Raw genomic sequence first — 17129 nt, 5'->3', positions numbered from 1 at the left:
TTTATTCAGCTTGATACAAGTTCCCTGATATTAAGGATAAATGGAGAACTTAATCACTAAAACCACTTTGTTTGATAATTAATTACTAAAAATTACAAACTGGCTTTTACTGAATGCCAAGGCTTGGATGCCAAGCACGATTGGGAACCACCATCATGGCTACCTATTGTAAACGAGAAGTTAGGCTACCACCATTCATGATGTAAGTAGCCTAACATATCTACTAATGCTGAAAGGTCATAAAATAATGATCCTCAGAAAATAAAATGTCTAATATTGTTATTGCCTCACTGTTAAATATCGCTTGTTAGCCACGAAAAAGGGAAGAAAGCACAGTACTGTGGCCTAGTAATCCAAATCTAATTTCTCACCTTATGGGAGATGCACTGGCTCCCAAATTTAACATAAATTATGCTACATGCTAAAAATTTTAATCAATAAATTTTACACTTAACTTGCTTCTGAGTTTAGTTTTCCATGGTAACCGAAATTAGACCTCAGGGCAAAAAAAGTGAGCAAAAACATGGAGCTTCTTCACTCTCTGAAGACCAAGGGAGTAATGGAGAAAATGGCCAACATATGCACTGCTGCCACATCAGTGTGTAAATGATAAGGAATAAACCAAGGCAGTTGCTGTAGACAAAGAAATAGAGTCCTCTTGTCGTGAGTCCTTTATATTCTATTATAGTGCCAACGTGCACTATTCTAGAAGAGACCAACTAGAAGAGAATTCTTTGAGATTGGTTGGTCTGTCTTATGAAGCCCCGGGGAACCATGAGAGTAACTCCTTTGAGGACGAACAGTGGTTATGCTATAAAAAAAAAATATAACTATAAAATGAAAATTTAGAAAAATCACCAGATGTTGGTAGAAAAACAAATCATCTATGTTTAAATAAAAAATATTTTTAATATACCTGTAGAATGCCAGCCTCCACACGATATAGATTTGATGAACAGGCCATGAAGGTTTTCTACTTGCAAAGGAACATCAGAAAAATGTAACACTCCTGTTCCTAACTGCCCACGCCTGAAAAAAATGGCAGTATAGGTAAAATCTTTCCAGTACATAACCCTTCTGGTTATCCCTAGAATATAAAATGATCTCATGCTCTCATATTCTTACATATATAAAATTTGCAAATGCAACATATTATAATAACTGCAGTAAATCTCCTAAATAAAACAACCTCTAGCACAAAGTTAATGATACTGCATCATCAAAATTCATAACATCATCAGTAAACCACCTTTTTAATGTTAAGAATGTATCAATGTCATCAAGTATAAGGGAATGGCAAGCAATTCTTGTATCCAAGGTATGATCTAAATGAATTTTGAAATTTAATACTGGATAGGGCAAAAAATTTATGATCTCTGTTTACACGGGCTAACAATACTAAAAAATACATGGTCACAGGAACCTAACCCTTATTGTGAACTATAATATTCTTGTCTAGTTTTCTTTTGATCTTTCCTTACATAAAGACAGCTTCCAATGTAACATAAAGTTAAGGACTATATTTAAATCTCCACAAAATACACATACAATGGATCATACAGCTAAGAAAAAACTGAACATTTATCTCCATCTCCACAAAGAGATTTAAATCAAAATTCATCATGTACTGTATGTAAAAGTAAATTTCAAACCACTGAAATAACCAAGAAAAAAATAAAACTAACATTCACCTACATTCCGCCACCCCAAGTATAGACTTCACCGTCTTTGGTAAGAGCCATGCAATGCTCTTTTCCTAGGGATATTTCTGACACTTGCTGTCTGCCTACTTGCACTGGTATATTACTGCTGTAAGCAACACCATCTGTTTACAAAGAAAATACAAACAAAACAACTATGTAAAATTTGCATGGTGCTGTAAACTATTTTCCAGTTCATAGGATTAAGCATATTAGTATTTACAAAATTTGAACACATTGGTCATTCCCCAGTAAGTCTTAATCAAACACTATTGAAGATTGGTGAATATCAACATCAACAATGATTCTTTATCACAGAACTATTTTCATATAACATATAGCCACTAATAAGATGTACGGCCATGCACTATCAAGTCCTCTCTTGGACAAGTACTCACCACTGTCAATAGCAAGCAATGCATTGTCTTCAATAAGTAACTTCTGGAAGCTCTTTTGAGATTGTTTGGTTTCTTGACTGTTTTTATCATCTAATGTTGAAGAACTGCCAGGAATGTCTGAAATGAGCCTGGAGTCTGTTGGGATCTGTTGTAAACTAAGCCCTTGTACACTTTTGCATTCGCAATGATTCTTATTAGCACTCCCCATTTCAACTTTGTCATGTACAGTTTGATTGTAACTTTCCACAGTTTCAGCCTCACAGACTTTTGGTAACTGGAATGAATCATCACGTTGTTTTTCCAAATCTTGTCCTTGAGAATTACCAGTACTTTGCTCGATTGTTTGAAAAGTCAGCATTCTCCATCTATTTTCTTTATCCCACAATACAACTGACCCTCTTTCTGTGATGGCTGCTGTTCGATTTTCACTTACAGCCACCTGAAAATAAAGTAAATTACTAATCTGAAAATGTAGTAATCATATAACATTTGTCTTGATGATCATCAAACAACAAGCAACAAATCAATACAGGACAGCTGTTTGAAAAAAAAATGAACATAAAATATAAAACAAAAGGAACCAAAATATAAAATTATTAAAAAAATTATTTTACAATAGACTACAGTACTTATAATTCACCCTTTCTCGTGCCAAGAAATCATCCAGAACTTCAGGTGCTCTTACAAAAAGGAGAACAGCTGTTAGCCAATAATATTATGCATGGTCTAAAGCAGTTATAAGTATCATTATTCATGTTGTATGATCTATGAACTACATGAGATTAGTGAGGCAGGGAGGCATTACTGCATTTTAGGTACAGTAATACCTCGAACATTCTCAAAGTTAGGTTCCAGAACCTGTTGCAGATCAGGAGGAATCGAGAATGTTTGGTACTAGAATAGTCACTAAAAATGCTAAAAATGCTTATTTCTAGAGTTTAAACCTTAAATATGACCCAAATCATGCTCCCAAAGCACTTTAATTTCATTTAAAAGTTAGCTTAATACATTACTGTACTCTTAAAAAAATAAATAAATGGTAGACATAAAAATAGAGTACAGTATTGGCTAATGAGTATTTGCCACACTAGTGCATTTACAGAACAGTACACTAATGTTACTCTTATACTAATTCATTGGCTGCTGTTTTCTTTTGCACTCACAGTAAGGTAAAACCAAGTAACGAATGGAACTGTAAACTTAATCCCTGACGTTTTCTTTGTCACTGTCAGGAAGGTAACCTAGGTAAAATTCATATGTCACAGAAGTCATATACCAAAAGTACAACTCAATAAAATAAAGAAAACATGGACATACTGTACACAGAGGGTACGGTACATGTATTCAATCAACCTAAAATTACGTAAAGACGTACAGAGAAATAAGTTGTAAAAATATGTGTGCACGCTAACTACAAGAAATGAAGACAGAGAGAGAGAAAGACAAAACAAAAATTTCACAGATCTGTGAAAAAATCTCGGATGCAAATTAGTTAGGTTCCAATGAAAATTTCGCAAATCCGTGAATTCATGAATCCAGAAGCGCGAATGCACGAAGTGTGACTGTAACTGGTTTGAATGAAAAAATTTTGTGTTCAAAAAACATATTTCACTACAAACCCATTACTTATAAATCTCAATTTAGGAGGAAGGGATCAAGCTCCTAAAAGGCCCAGGGTGGCTTTGGTGGCTTAGTGAAATGTAGACAATCCACATGAAAGCTCCTTGCAACTGATTATAAGCATCAGAACTCATACATCTGAGACATACAGGACTCTGTGCACTGAGGCTGAAACCCTGATGTACAAAAGTAAATCTAAAGAGGTTTGTAATTTGCATATCCTGAGTTAGTATGTCCACCACCAGATTCAGACCAGCCATGTAATGCTGCAGCGTAGATACTTCATACTGCCATATGGCGTTCAATGTAACCAATTCAAAAGAGGACAACACTTATCCATTAGCCTACGTTGTAGAGAATGCCATTATGAAAGAATAATGAATATTTAATAAACTGAACTGTTGTGAATAATTATGCAAATTTTGGGAGTGTTGTGAATAGCCGTGTTCATTATCTAGACATACAGTGGCATGACTTGCTCACAGGGTGTGCTGCAGTTCCCAGTTATGTCTCTGACAAATGGTGTAGTATTCTCCTTCTACTTTGGTGGTGTGTATCTGGAGCTGCCAGACCACAGGATTAGGCATGTGCAAACTGATGGTTTTGTCTTAAAATATACTGTATTTCAACTAATCAATATGTTTACTGTTCATCATATCAAGAGCTACAGATCCATAGCAAACAAGTTGCATTTTAATGCTTGTCACTGATCCTTGGTGGAAACCAAATAAATCTGCATGAATTATCATACCTTCCAATCTGGATGAATTACATCATATGGAGGAGAGTTCCTAGCCTTATATCCTGTTAGCCTCCAAGATTCTTCTGAAAAGCAGGAAAATATTACAATATCCATATTTCAGTATTAAAAATATAGCTATAACTGGAGGAATGGCAACTTAGTAGTTAACAAGGTACTGGAGTTAGGTGGTGATGTTGGCTGTCCTGAGTGTGTGCGAATGTGTAAGGAATGAGTCATGGCGTAAGTAGATGTCATAAATTTTCTGCAATTTTACATGGTAATATTATTCTGTGAGGTTAGGAGAAAAGAAACATAACTAAACTTAGATAAATGTACTAATTAAACCAAAATCTTATTGGAAACTTCATATAAAATCATTCTGAGTATAAATCATACTATTACACATAAGCACAATGCAGAAAGAGGAATCTTTTTGATACTGAGATGCTGATTGATAACCTAACAACTCCACAATTAACGGACTGGCATGGAAGAAGTGTCCATAAACATTATTTACCGATTCTGGAAAATTACAGTGAAACATGTTAAACCACAAGAGCATAACGGATGGAGAACTTCATTACAATGTTTAAACATGTTGGGGTTAGATGAGTCACAGTGTACCTCAACCACCCAGCATGCCTATACTATACAGCATCCTCAATGACTGTCTTTGCTCAACGTGTCATTATCTCCTGCTCTATTCTTGGTCCTCCAACTGAGCCTTTGTGTTACAACCATGTGTTAGTGCTCTTTGTCTAGTGACCTTGTTACAAGATGTTGAGGTACTGTAGACCCTTCACAATTATAATCATTTGATTATCTGCTGTGTCAAACACCCAACAATATGCCTTATGTGCTTCAAGCTAAGTATAAGCACCTGTCAGTTAGATCTTCTCAGCAAGGAGAAGAATGGATGAAGCATGGCTGGACTGTTTGATTTCCCTGCGGTGCAAATGCAGACTTTTAACTTTTACAGTAAAGGATACATACTAATATGTCCACTAAACTGCAGTTGGATTAGCTGTCTATTAAACTTCAATATAACAGCTACACATGACACTATCACATTTGCTTTCAAGGAGTCATCTATTTCCAGCCATACCACTATACCTATATGAAACATATCAAGGTACCTACAAGTGACGTCACTGATTTATCTAAAGACATGTGCAATACTTTACAACAGCAGTAATCTCCAGACACATCCCAGATGACAATGAGTATGCATCTGGGTCCCTCAGCATCCCTGCAGAGATCTGCTTATTCTCTGCATATCTGGTGTTCCAGTTACAAGGGCGATCTCGTTCCCAAGATTCTGACCACAGTATATGTTGCTCCTAAGTCACTTAATCCATTACGTTAAACTTGACTTACAAGACAGAATCATTTTACCAAGTCCATGCTGATTTCTGTTTATTTCTTCCCTTGTTTGACCTTTTGAAATTTCAAGTGTTGACGTTGCTTTGCTGGACTAGAACTCCACCATAGGCCCCAATACCTGTCTTCAGACAACTAGAAACAGTTTCTCTTTTAACAATCAATCTGTTAACCTTTTATTACTAATATTACTTCGCTCGCTAGGCTGATTTATTATTTACATATTTAGCTTTTACAGTACTGCAACTTGTTTGAGAAGTGCACTTTGTGAAAATCATAATTTTGCTGAATTTTTTCCAAATTTGTTTTGTTCTTTACCATTTTGTTATCAGCCTAGCCTCACGCTTTAAATTTTCTGTTTAACTGCTCTGGTTGACTGTTTATTCAAACTTAGCCTTTCTAGTTTTAATCTAATATATTTTGTTTGGCCTAGAATTTGCTCATTCATACCTTACACTTTCTTTGATTATCTATGCAAGGTTTCTAGCTCCTGCTCAATTACCTAAGCAATATTTTTAGTGTTATCTATTCTGCCTCTTTTGATATATGCAGTTATGGTATAACCTGAGTTAATTTGTTTCATCACTACTAACTGTAATAATTCCAAAGGAAACAAGTGCATCTCCGAAGTCACCTACAAAGAGATGTCATGCTCAATCACTAATTACGAACTCACGAGAAGAATATACTGTAAAAACCTGTGCCTTCTTGAAGCCCTGGATATTTTAGAAAAAGGCCAAGCACAAATTCATTAAATGGAACTGAATTTCTGCCAACTATTATACAGAAAAACATGAAAACAGTTAGTGCCAAATACCATCGAGAGAGAGAGAGAGAGAAAGAGAGAGAGAGAATGTACAGCCATACCACCTGAGCAGATGGCCATTACCAGTGTAATAACAAACAACTCAAGAAGGAACACAGAAAATCAGCTAATGGCAAACACCAACAAAAGACAGAGACAAAGAGAAAGATATGCAAGTAACTTTCCGGCACCAAATGGAAACGGGTGAGGATGAAATAAGACAAATTACCAATCCTGCACTGCCGTGAGTCATTATAACAATTACACCATGAGCAGAAACCCAAAATCCCTGATCATGACAACAAAGAAGGTGTCACCATCTTGAGAAGAAAATGTTACAACAAAAACATCTGGCATCACAAATGACCAGTGACAATAAGACCCACCCAGACATCAACTAACCTTGCCCTTGTCTACCCCCATATATATACCAGTACACCTTTGTAATCTTTTCATTCACTCTGCAGATTACCACTGTATAAAAGCTGAAACATAAAGGTTAATAGAAAACAACAGCAGTTTAACTTTCCATGTCCTTTGGAAATTGGTTATATGACTTACCTACTGATAAGAAGATTTAAAAAGGAAAATAAACAAGACTGTATAAGATGAATGTCACTAATATAACAACAGTTTATCAATAATAAAGAAGAAGAAGAAGAAGAAGAAGAAGAAGAAGAAGAAGAAGAAGAAGAAGAAGAAGAAGAAGAAGAAGAAGAAGAAGAAGAATTCTCACCTGTTCTCCACAGAATGCAGCTGAATGCTATTTGTACTTCGTTGGCTTCAATAACCTCCGTGACTTTTGTTGGACAGCATAGCACCTGAGGTCCATTGCTCAATAGTTGCTGTGAAATATTGTTGCCACACCCATAAATCATTTCTTGTACCTGCAATCCAAACAGAGCACTATACTAAAGGACAACTACAGTAAGATCTATTTCAACTATATTTAGAGAGTCTTACAACAACTCAAATCTTAATTTCATCAATATTCTACACTTTTTCAAATATTGTATACAACAAATTCTTATACAATACTCAAGCCTCAAGCTTACCAGTAAGATTCTAACCTTCAATACAGAGCTTTCTAGGACCAGTAAAAAATCAATATTTTGTACAGAAAAATGAAAAAAATTTAAAAAGATAAGCACTCCATTTTTTTTTATGAAATATAAATCCATAAAATGCATGAAAAATGTTGTACCTCAGCATAAAGTTACGGCAATGCTGGAGTCTAACTTGAAAATATGCTATCTATTATCTAACATGAAAATATGCTATCATTTACATAGGTGTATCATATAATCACCCTAATCATGCTACAGTAATGTACTGTATATCAAATGTTAATGCAAGATAAAATGTAGTAAACATTTTCTGCAATTTTCAACATTTCATAACATGTAAAACAACCTCATTGGTATATACATTCTCCAAATGTTTTTAATCCACACAAACATTGTGAAATCGAAGCAATGATGGAACCACAGATTCTTACATGGCTACCATACTGACAATCACACGTGAAATTAGGATGCAGTTAGCTTTTCATTACTGTAGGCTACTAATATTCAATACCAGCCACATTCCAGCATTTTTAAAATTATATGTATAGTTTGTACCAATGAAAATAAATTTCAAAGGTGACAAATACATAAACACTCTGACATAATATCCTTTGCTAGAGTTAATTAGGAGGTCAGCCAACACCTTGTTCCCACAGAAATCAGAGTTATAACTCAAGAGGCTTTCAAAGTATGTAGGTCTTAACTATCATGCTTCTACCCTGTATGCTATCTGGTCTTAAAATTCCTTCCACTGGAGAAAAAGTCTGCCAACTACTAGACCACGATATGATTCTTTAAAATGCAGATTACTACTTGCAGCATATCCTAAGAGGAAAACAATTAGCAATAAAAAATAGCAATGTTTTAAAGGGCTATGGCTCAGTATAATATATTTTCACTTTCATGTAGGTATTTCTTTTTAATTACATCTTTTTTTACTTCTAAACAATTATAAATCTGGACAAAGTTGCTAGCACTGCACTAACTGACAAAGTTCCTCACTGGACCGGCCAACGAAGAATTACAGAAATTTATTTCTGGTGATAGAAATTCATTTCTCGTTATAATGTGGTTCGGATTCCACAGTAAGTTGTAGGTCCTGTTGCTAGGTAACCAATTGGTTCTAAGCCACGTAAAATAAGTCTAATCCTTCGGGCCAGCACTAGGAGAGCTGTTAATCAGCTCAGTGGTCTGGTTAAACTAAGGTATACTTATTTTACTACCTGACAAGAACTTGCCACTGATGCTTCCACCGAATGTAATGAACATCAAAACTCACATATGCCTAGCATGCTTCCACTGAATATACTGAACATGAAAAACACAGGACACACAGAGTATTAGGTTACATGACAGGCAGAATGCTGGCCCCCCTGGTAGGCTGGTTAAGTTTCATTAGGGCATATATCTGTAGTTGGTGATCAGGCTATACACTTGAACCATAAATCTATTCACCCATTCTCTTGTAGGCCTACTTTACACATATTCTACTGTTGATGCTGGAGATTTTGACCCATTCTTCTCCCACCCAAAAACCCTCAGTTTCCCAATGTGGTCACCCCATGACTGTTAGGGGTATTTAGGCCCATGTTGGGCCCTAGCTTGATTGAATTGGTTTTCATGTTAAACCATCATTTCCCATGGTTTCTTACGTGATTCTTGTTGCATTCTTACTATTTTAAATCCCATAAACCTACATTACTAACAAGCCCTCCATTATTGTTGCGGTTATTAGCCTAGGTTATGAGTTAGCATGGGATAAGCTAAAGAAGCATTTTCATGTGGGCTACTCTGTAATAAACAGTCAGAATAGGCCTAACCTAAAAATATTAAATCTTGATTCACATTCATACTAGATTAATGAATTAGGTAGAATTAAGCAAGAGCTCTACATCAAGTATTACTTTGGAAACTGATTTTTCCTATAGCATTTTGTTTGCTTACTAAGAATTTACCGTTATTTTTTGTCTGTAGTTGTACACTAGCCATCCTGAAATGCTATCGCGCATGCGCAGTGTTATGAGGGAGCTTTCGGTAAAAAGTGGAGTTTCCTTCACTGGGGATCCGGGGGGGCTCCCCCTGACTAAGTAACACGGCCTGCTAGGTTAAGTTAGCCTACATTAGGGTACATTAGGTTAGTCTAGTTCCTTTTATAATAGGTTTCCTGAGCCAATCCCTTCTTTAACATATTGCTCCATAATGACTTGCACATGCAAGAACCATTCCATAACAACAAAATGGTGGAGCAGTCTTTCTCCCAATGTTTCCAAAACCCGGTGCTCCCAAAGGGTCCCCAACCATGTTGGGTAGATATGAGGTTAGTAATAATTGACCAACAATACACAACACCATTTCCTTCATCAGTAAACACCAAAAGTATGGGAAAAATCAATTTCTCTGCATAGCTCTTATTTAGAAATATCATGATTTTAAAGAAAACTTAACCTTAACCGTACATAAGCCTACAGAGCACATTCTTTTATTTCAGACAACATTAGGTCTAAGATACCGTACAAGGACTGGGCTAACCATCAAGGACATCTTTTAGAAAAAGGTCCTACATTACGCATGTCTAATTATCCAGCACCTTACATTATCTCACTGCCTACTAACTATGAAACAGGTTGAACGACCCAAAGATAGGCTGGCAACCTAAGCTTCAACTGGGCTACCTGCGGCAAGCAGGAACTGTCATCTGTTCGACAGTAGAAATATGAGTCTCTCGTCAATCATATCTTTAGTTTTTAGTGCCTCTTCATGCACAACAACTTTAATGCATAATTCATTCATACACTTACAACGTACGTGCTGCTGCAACACGCCTGCCTCAATTTTCGGGTTGATCAGCTCAGCTGTTAGTTTCAAAACTGAGTCAATGGCTCCCTTTAGTTCCCAATGTTGTTATGCATACAGCCATAAGTTAACATCAACTTTTCGACATGAGCAAAATATCTCATCACCATCAACAGTTTGCCATATTACGGTAAAACGTGACCGAAAAAAATACTGACTTATAAGTGGAGATATTTAATGCATGTCATATTCGTCAAAGGAAATTCAATTTAAATCAATTTACTTGTCCACTACCAATCTCTTTAGATTTGTAAATCTTGCAGTTAAAAATTCATTAATTCGGTAAGCCCTTTGTCTTATTAGACAGTAATTTCCTATAGGTTGGTTAGATAATTGAAGTCTGAATTTCTCTTTCGTATCGCTATTTTGTTTAGTATGAATAATACTAAAAAAAAAAAAGACAGAAAGTCAATGGGATGCAAATTCTGACAATTATGATAACCCTTCTTTGCATATGCAACTTCTTTATTTTCGAACACATGTGCCATATGCGTAAGAATATACACATATATATGTCATATCTACAGTATATTAGCATTTGTGGCTATTTGATGCATTTGTTTTCACGACAGCCAAATGACCAAAAACAAATGCAGATTATAACAAAAACCAGAGTTACTGAGCTCTGATCACACAACACACACACACACACACACAGAGGTTAAATGGGTATCTCAAGAATTCGAAGACACACAAGTTACCAAGGCTTAATTAGGTTTCCCCTGGTGATTTGTTATGACCATGCGAAAAGATCCTTATAACTAATGATAAAATAACTACTGGCAATTATAGTCATTCAGTACTGTACTCGGATTTTACTTGGTCTGCTATCTGGTCTTAAAATGCCTTCAATTGGGGAAAAGATTCTTCTCCAACCCGGATGAGATCCTTTGAAATACATATTACTACTTGTACCATATGAGTAAAATGGTCAGCAATAAAAAAAAAATAGCAATGTTTTAAAGGGATATGACTTAATGTAACATATATTTTTACTTTCATATATGTACTTCTTTTTATTTGCAGCTCATTTTGGACTTCTAAGCAGTTATATATCTGGACGAGAATAAAACAGAGTAGAATAGAATACAGAATTTAGGCCAAAGGGACCTATATAATTTATATCATTCAGCGCTGAAACGGAAAGTGACTGTAAAAAGTACGAATGGTATAACAGGAGGAAAACCTCGCTGTTGCAATATGAATCAAATGTTGGGAGAGGGTGGAAAGTAAGATGGAAGAGAATTTGAACGGAGGTCCAGCAAAAGGAATGAAAGAGGTTGCAGCTAGGTACCGAAGGGACGCTGTAAAGAACCTTAAGTAATGCTTACTGTGCACTGCATGTGGTGCACTGACGGCACTACCCCTACGGAATATATCCGGACGAGGTTTATAGCACTATGCTAACTGATAAGAATTTGCCATGGATGCCTCCACTGAAAGTAATGAACATCCAAATTTACATAGGCCTAGCATGCTTCCACTGAATACTGTATAATGAGCACAAAAGAGACAGGACATACAGAGTATTAGGATACATGATAGGCAGGATGCTGGTCCCTACGTTAGGCTATGTTAGGATACATTAGGTTATGTGTGTAGTTGGGGATTAGACAATATACTTGACCAATAAATTTGTTCATCCGTATCTCTGGTGTTGAGTATATGATACTATTCATTCTGAAGCTATTCTCCCATCCAAAAAACTTGGGCTTCCCAATGTAGTCACCACATGACTATTAACTATAGGGGTTGGCCTATTTACCCCTATGTTGGGTCAAAATTTGATTAAATTGGGTTCCGAAGTGATTCGTGTGACTTTTTCTTCTAATTCTACTACAAAATGCTTTATTAATGCTTTCCAACCCTAAACCCTACATTCAAAATAAGTCCTCCATTACTGTTAGGGCGGTTTAACCCATGAGGCAGCATCAGCTAGGATAAAGAGGCATTTGAGATGCGTTTGGCGTTAAAATTGTAACAGTGACATAAAAATACCATTAAAACCACGTTCCAAATTCCTATTGGGTTAATGGATTTAATGTAACTTTAACATTAACTGTAGATAATAGGCATACTCTTAGGCTATGCACACTATTCTACAGTACAGAGATTAGCGTAGACACCAAACAGGCTACACCATCTTTTAGTACCAGTCCTATATTAAGCATGTCAAGTCTCCAACAATTCACATTACCTCATAACCTAACAACTATAAAACATGTTAAGCTACCCTAAGGTAGCTGGCAAATGTGACGACTTTCATCTAAGCCTACCCGTAGCCTAGACTAAACAAATGATTGCATGGCGGTGATAATGAATAAATTATAATTAGATACATCGGAAAGAATGAAACCCACTGGGTTCACGAGCTATAATTGATTTTTATGAAGTCACATGGGACAGGGGCTGCTTAAAGATATGTACAAAGAATTAAAAAAAAAGACAATAACAAAATTCTTTATTCACTGCAGTGAGAAATCAAAATGACTGCTTGGAATTCCGTCATACCCAAAGAACACGATTTCAGTTAAAAAAAAAAAAAAAAAGTACGTTGAAGGACATTTTTAGCTTACGTAAAGGAATCTTGGCCTAACCTAGTGACATATTTAAAACGTCATTTAAGTAGTTATAGTTTACGACTCTAGCCTTTTATTTTATTGAAGGAAAAAGTTAGGTATATCTTTTAGTTTAACCAGACCACTGACCTGGTTAACAGCTCTCCTATGGCTGGTCCGAAGGATTAGATTTATTTAGATGTGACTTCATAATACCAGACATACTTCATTATCCATGTATATTTATTATATACATTTTTTTTAGTGAGTTGTTATAAAAGGCACCATGTGGTCTTGATGCTCGATGACTGTTTCTTCCCCGCCCAACCCCCCCCCAAAGAACAGCGGTTTAAAACTGAGTTTTATAAGGTACCATTTGATGAAGTTTTTGTATTCACATGTATTTTATGTAAGAAACTTAATACCCACTCTGAACTAATATGTGGAAATAAAGGCAGCATCAATATTATTATTATTATTATTATTATTATTATTATTATTATTATTATTATTATTATTATTATTATTATTATTATTATTATTACTATTACTGCCTCTCATTCTCCCTCTGCCTCTTCTTCTCCTTTCCCACTTCCTCTCCTTCTCCCTCTGTCTCCCCTTCTTGAGCTACCTCTCCCTTCTCCCTCTCCGTACTCCTCCTCCTCCTCTGCCTCTCCTTCGCCCTCTTCTTCTCCCTATTCCTCTGCCTCTCCTTCGCCCTCTTCTTCTCCCTATTCCTCTGCCTCTCCTTCTCCCTCTTACACTCCTCCCTCTTCCTCTCCTTTTCCCTCTTCTTCTCCCTTTCCTCTCCTTCCTCTGCCTCTCCTTCTCCGTCTCCCTATACCTCTCCTTCTCCTTCTTCCTCTCGCTTGCTGACTTCTGCTGCCGATGAACTAAGAATACATACAGATCAAACTTTGTGAAAACTAATAAGGTTAAAAATCTATACATACATACACACACACATGCTTAAAAAATCACTGTAGATGCACGTGACTTCAGTGTGGGATTCGCTTATACACACACACATATATGTATATATTATATATTATACATTATATATATCTGATATAATAAATTTCCAAAGGACAAGGAAAAGTATTCTGCTCTAAAACTTTATTCTACTAAAGTCTCGACGTGCACGCAGGCAGTCATCTACAGACAGAATATATGGCATACTTGCCCTCCTTTGTACTTTTGAAAACGAAAGATTAAAAAAGCCTCCTTTGCACATTTGAAAACAAAAACCATATTACAATATGATCTTTCCTAGATAGTGACCCCCAGCAAAGTTCGGGGGTCGTTATCTAGGATTAATATTTCTTTGGGGTCATATCTTTGTGATATTTACAGCCTTTTGTTTATGTTTTTACGGTCATCCCCCATCGGACTCGTACTAAACACGCCGCAAAGGTGGATACATACCGGGTTAAAACCCTTGGGGATCACTATCTAGGAAAGATCCTTAAAAGATATTAAAAGATATAAAGCATAAACACTGCTAAGCATCGAGTCCATTCCCCGAGGCAGCTAGGAAGGAGCACCTGTCATGTAACTGGCGAGTTCTCCTTACAATTTCATGGGCATCTTCAAAGTGCGTAGAACAGTTTCAGCCATATTAGTTCTCGCTGAAGCATCCAAAGGTCATCATCCTCCGTCTCCGTGCATCTTGTTGGCAGGAGCAGCGACAAACCTAAACAAAATGCGGATCCAACTAAAGACACTAGATGTCTCAGAGACCCTACTTGATACTGAAGATACAGTAGTAATAACAAGTGTAAATTTATGATCTGATAAACAGCCATGATTTTTCCGCATACGCTATCATACGTTCTGCAACTTCTCTTTACAGTAGCCGAGAATTTTATAAGAAATTTGCATTGGTTTTTTAGAATTTTCATTCAACTTAAAAACTTTTATTTCAATTTTATAAGAAATTTGCATCGGTTATTTTAGAATTTTCATTTAATAGTAATATTTCAATTTTCTTTTCTCCTACTAAAAAAGACAAAAACTGAACTTGGATTAAAATATAATTCGCTTTGTTATTCCAGTATTTGTTTCGGCTGCATTATTCATTCGTCAATCCGAATTCATTTTTTTCGTCTTTTAATTTTGTTTCGCCAAATTTCTGTCCGTTCACTCAACCTCATTCTTTCATCCTCTCGTCATTCTCATTTCGCACCTTTTCACCCTTCAATTCGAGTTCGCTCTCATTTTCATTCAACTTTTTATCTCTGTTTTTTTGTCCTTTCGCTTCGCTTGTTTTGTATTCTTCCATTCAACTTTTTCCATTCGTGTTATCTTTTCATTTCGAGCATTATTCTCTCTCTCTCTCTCTCTCTCTCTCTCTCTCTCTCTCTCTCTCTCTCTCTCTCTCTCTCTCTCTCTCTTTTATTCTCTGAGTTAGCGGAATATCAAACGTAGATTTTTGGGACTTAATTGGTTGCGATCAGGAGAGACACAATGTTCGAACAATGGAAATGCTAATGTTGCCTCATTTACATGAATTGAAGGACTCGGAGACCTCCAGTTTTGATTATTTCTTCTTCTCCTTCTTCCTCTTCTTCTTCTTCTTTGGAGGGTTAAAGAAACGGAGAAAAGACACTAGTCATAACAGTTGATGTTACCTTATTTACAAAGAGAGCGAGAGAATCAAAATGCTGGAGTGACAAGGATTTAAAGAGAGCATTAATGAAGAGCATAGTAAAATACTGAGAGAGAGAGAGAGAGAGAGAGAGAGAGAGAGAGAGAGAGAGAGAGAGAGAGAGAGAGAGAGAGAGAGAGAGAGAGAATACAAATCTATTGTTGCATCCCAGACCTTAGTAACCAAATGTATATTAAAGTCAATAATTTACGATTCTGGTGTACTTGAAACTTATAATTATTTGTATGCATGGGGCAGATAGACGCACAGACACATCCAAGGGGAGAGAGAGAGAGAGAGAGAGAGAGAGAGAGAGAGAGAGAGAGAGAGAGAGAGAGAGAGAGAGAGAGAGAGAGAGAGATACTTTACTGCACGACCTTAACAATATTTACCCAAAAGTGTGAAGGAGTAAATTAGTGACAGGCAGACTGACATGTAGATAGACAGATAGATAGATCGATAGATAGACAGATAGACAGATAGATAGATAGATAGCCGCTAAACCGACCTGTGTGATGTCGATGAAGGGCAAACGGCGACACCCAGACATCAAAGGCACGAGAGCTTCCCACTGGTCTGGTGTCTGCTCTCCTCTCTCACCTTTCTTCTTCTTCTTCTTCTTCTTCTTCTTCTTCTTCTTCTTCTTCTTCTTCTTCTTCTTCTTCTCTTCGTCCTCTTCTTCTTCTTCCATGTTCCTCCAGTCGGACTAATTTCATTTGCAATTCAGGCTTTGGTGAGTCTGTTTGCAGCTGAATAATTCTTAATGGAATTTGAGGCTAAACTCTGCCATGTGTCAGAGAAGGATGCCTTTGTCCTCCTTAATTTATGTCAACAACATTTCTCCTTGGAGGATAAGCCTTGCTGTTTTTTTTTCCTTAGATTGCTTGGAAGGAAAGGCCTGCCTTTCTCTCTCTCTCTCTCTCTCTCTCTCTCTCTCTCTCTCTCTCTCTCTCTCAATCAGCCAGTCACACAAACAAACTTATACACACACATAGACACACACATACTTTCTAAGCAGTCCTCTAAAAAGAAGAGCGAAAATGAATCTATTGTTACGTAACTCTCTCTCTCTCAAGCACGCGTGCATACACACGTAAACACAAACGCACGCACACATACTTTCTAGGCATTCGCCTAAAAAAGAACGAAAAGGAACATATTTTGTCATCTAACTTTCTCTCTCTGTCTCTCTCTCTCAGTCACATACACACACACACACACACACACACTTTCTGGGCATTCCTCTATAAAATAAAAAGAAGAATGAGAAGGAACATATTTTGTTACCTAACTTTCTCTCTCTCTCTCAATCAGTCTCACATACACACACACACACACACACACACTTTCTGGGCATTC

At 36.5% G+C, this 17129-nt stretch overlaps 1 protein-coding gene across 4 annotated transcripts in view; it reads right to left on the bottom strand.

Annotated features, from left to right (window-relative positions):
• LOC136848698 (uncharacterized) overlaps positions 1-17129 on the bottom strand; it is a 141760-nt gene that overhangs the window by 16235 nt on the left and 108396 nt on the right. For 2 of the 4 annotated variants that reach the window (XM_067121209.1, XM_067121211.1), the window contains exons 1-6: positions 10511-10619; positions 7382-7532; positions 4470-4543; positions 2099-2537; positions 1696-1825; positions 917-1029 (exon numbers count right to left, since the gene is read on the bottom strand). In XM_067121209.1, the coding sequence (XP_066977310.1) occupies positions 917-1029; positions 1696-1825; positions 2099-2537; positions 4470-4543; positions 7382-7523 (898 nt within the window). In that variant the 5' untranslated portion in view covers positions 7524-7532; positions 10511-10619. Of the gene's footprint in view, positions 1-916; positions 1030-1695; positions 1826-2098; positions 2538-4469; positions 4544-7381; positions 7533-10510; positions 10620-17129 lie in introns of those variants that run through there. The other 2 variants (XM_067121212.1, XM_067121210.1) reach the window with 2 other exon arrangements.

This window comes from Macrobrachium rosenbergii, chromosome 19, assembly GCF_040412425.1.
Source record: "Macrobrachium rosenbergii isolate ZJJX-2024 chromosome 19, ASM4041242v1, whole genome shotgun sequence".
NCBI lineage: Eukaryota > Metazoa > Arthropoda > Malacostraca > Decapoda > Palaemonidae > Macrobrachium > Macrobrachium rosenbergii.
The sequence above is the reverse complement of the archived record's forward strand: the minus strand, read 5'-3'. Positions and strand labels throughout refer to the sequence as shown.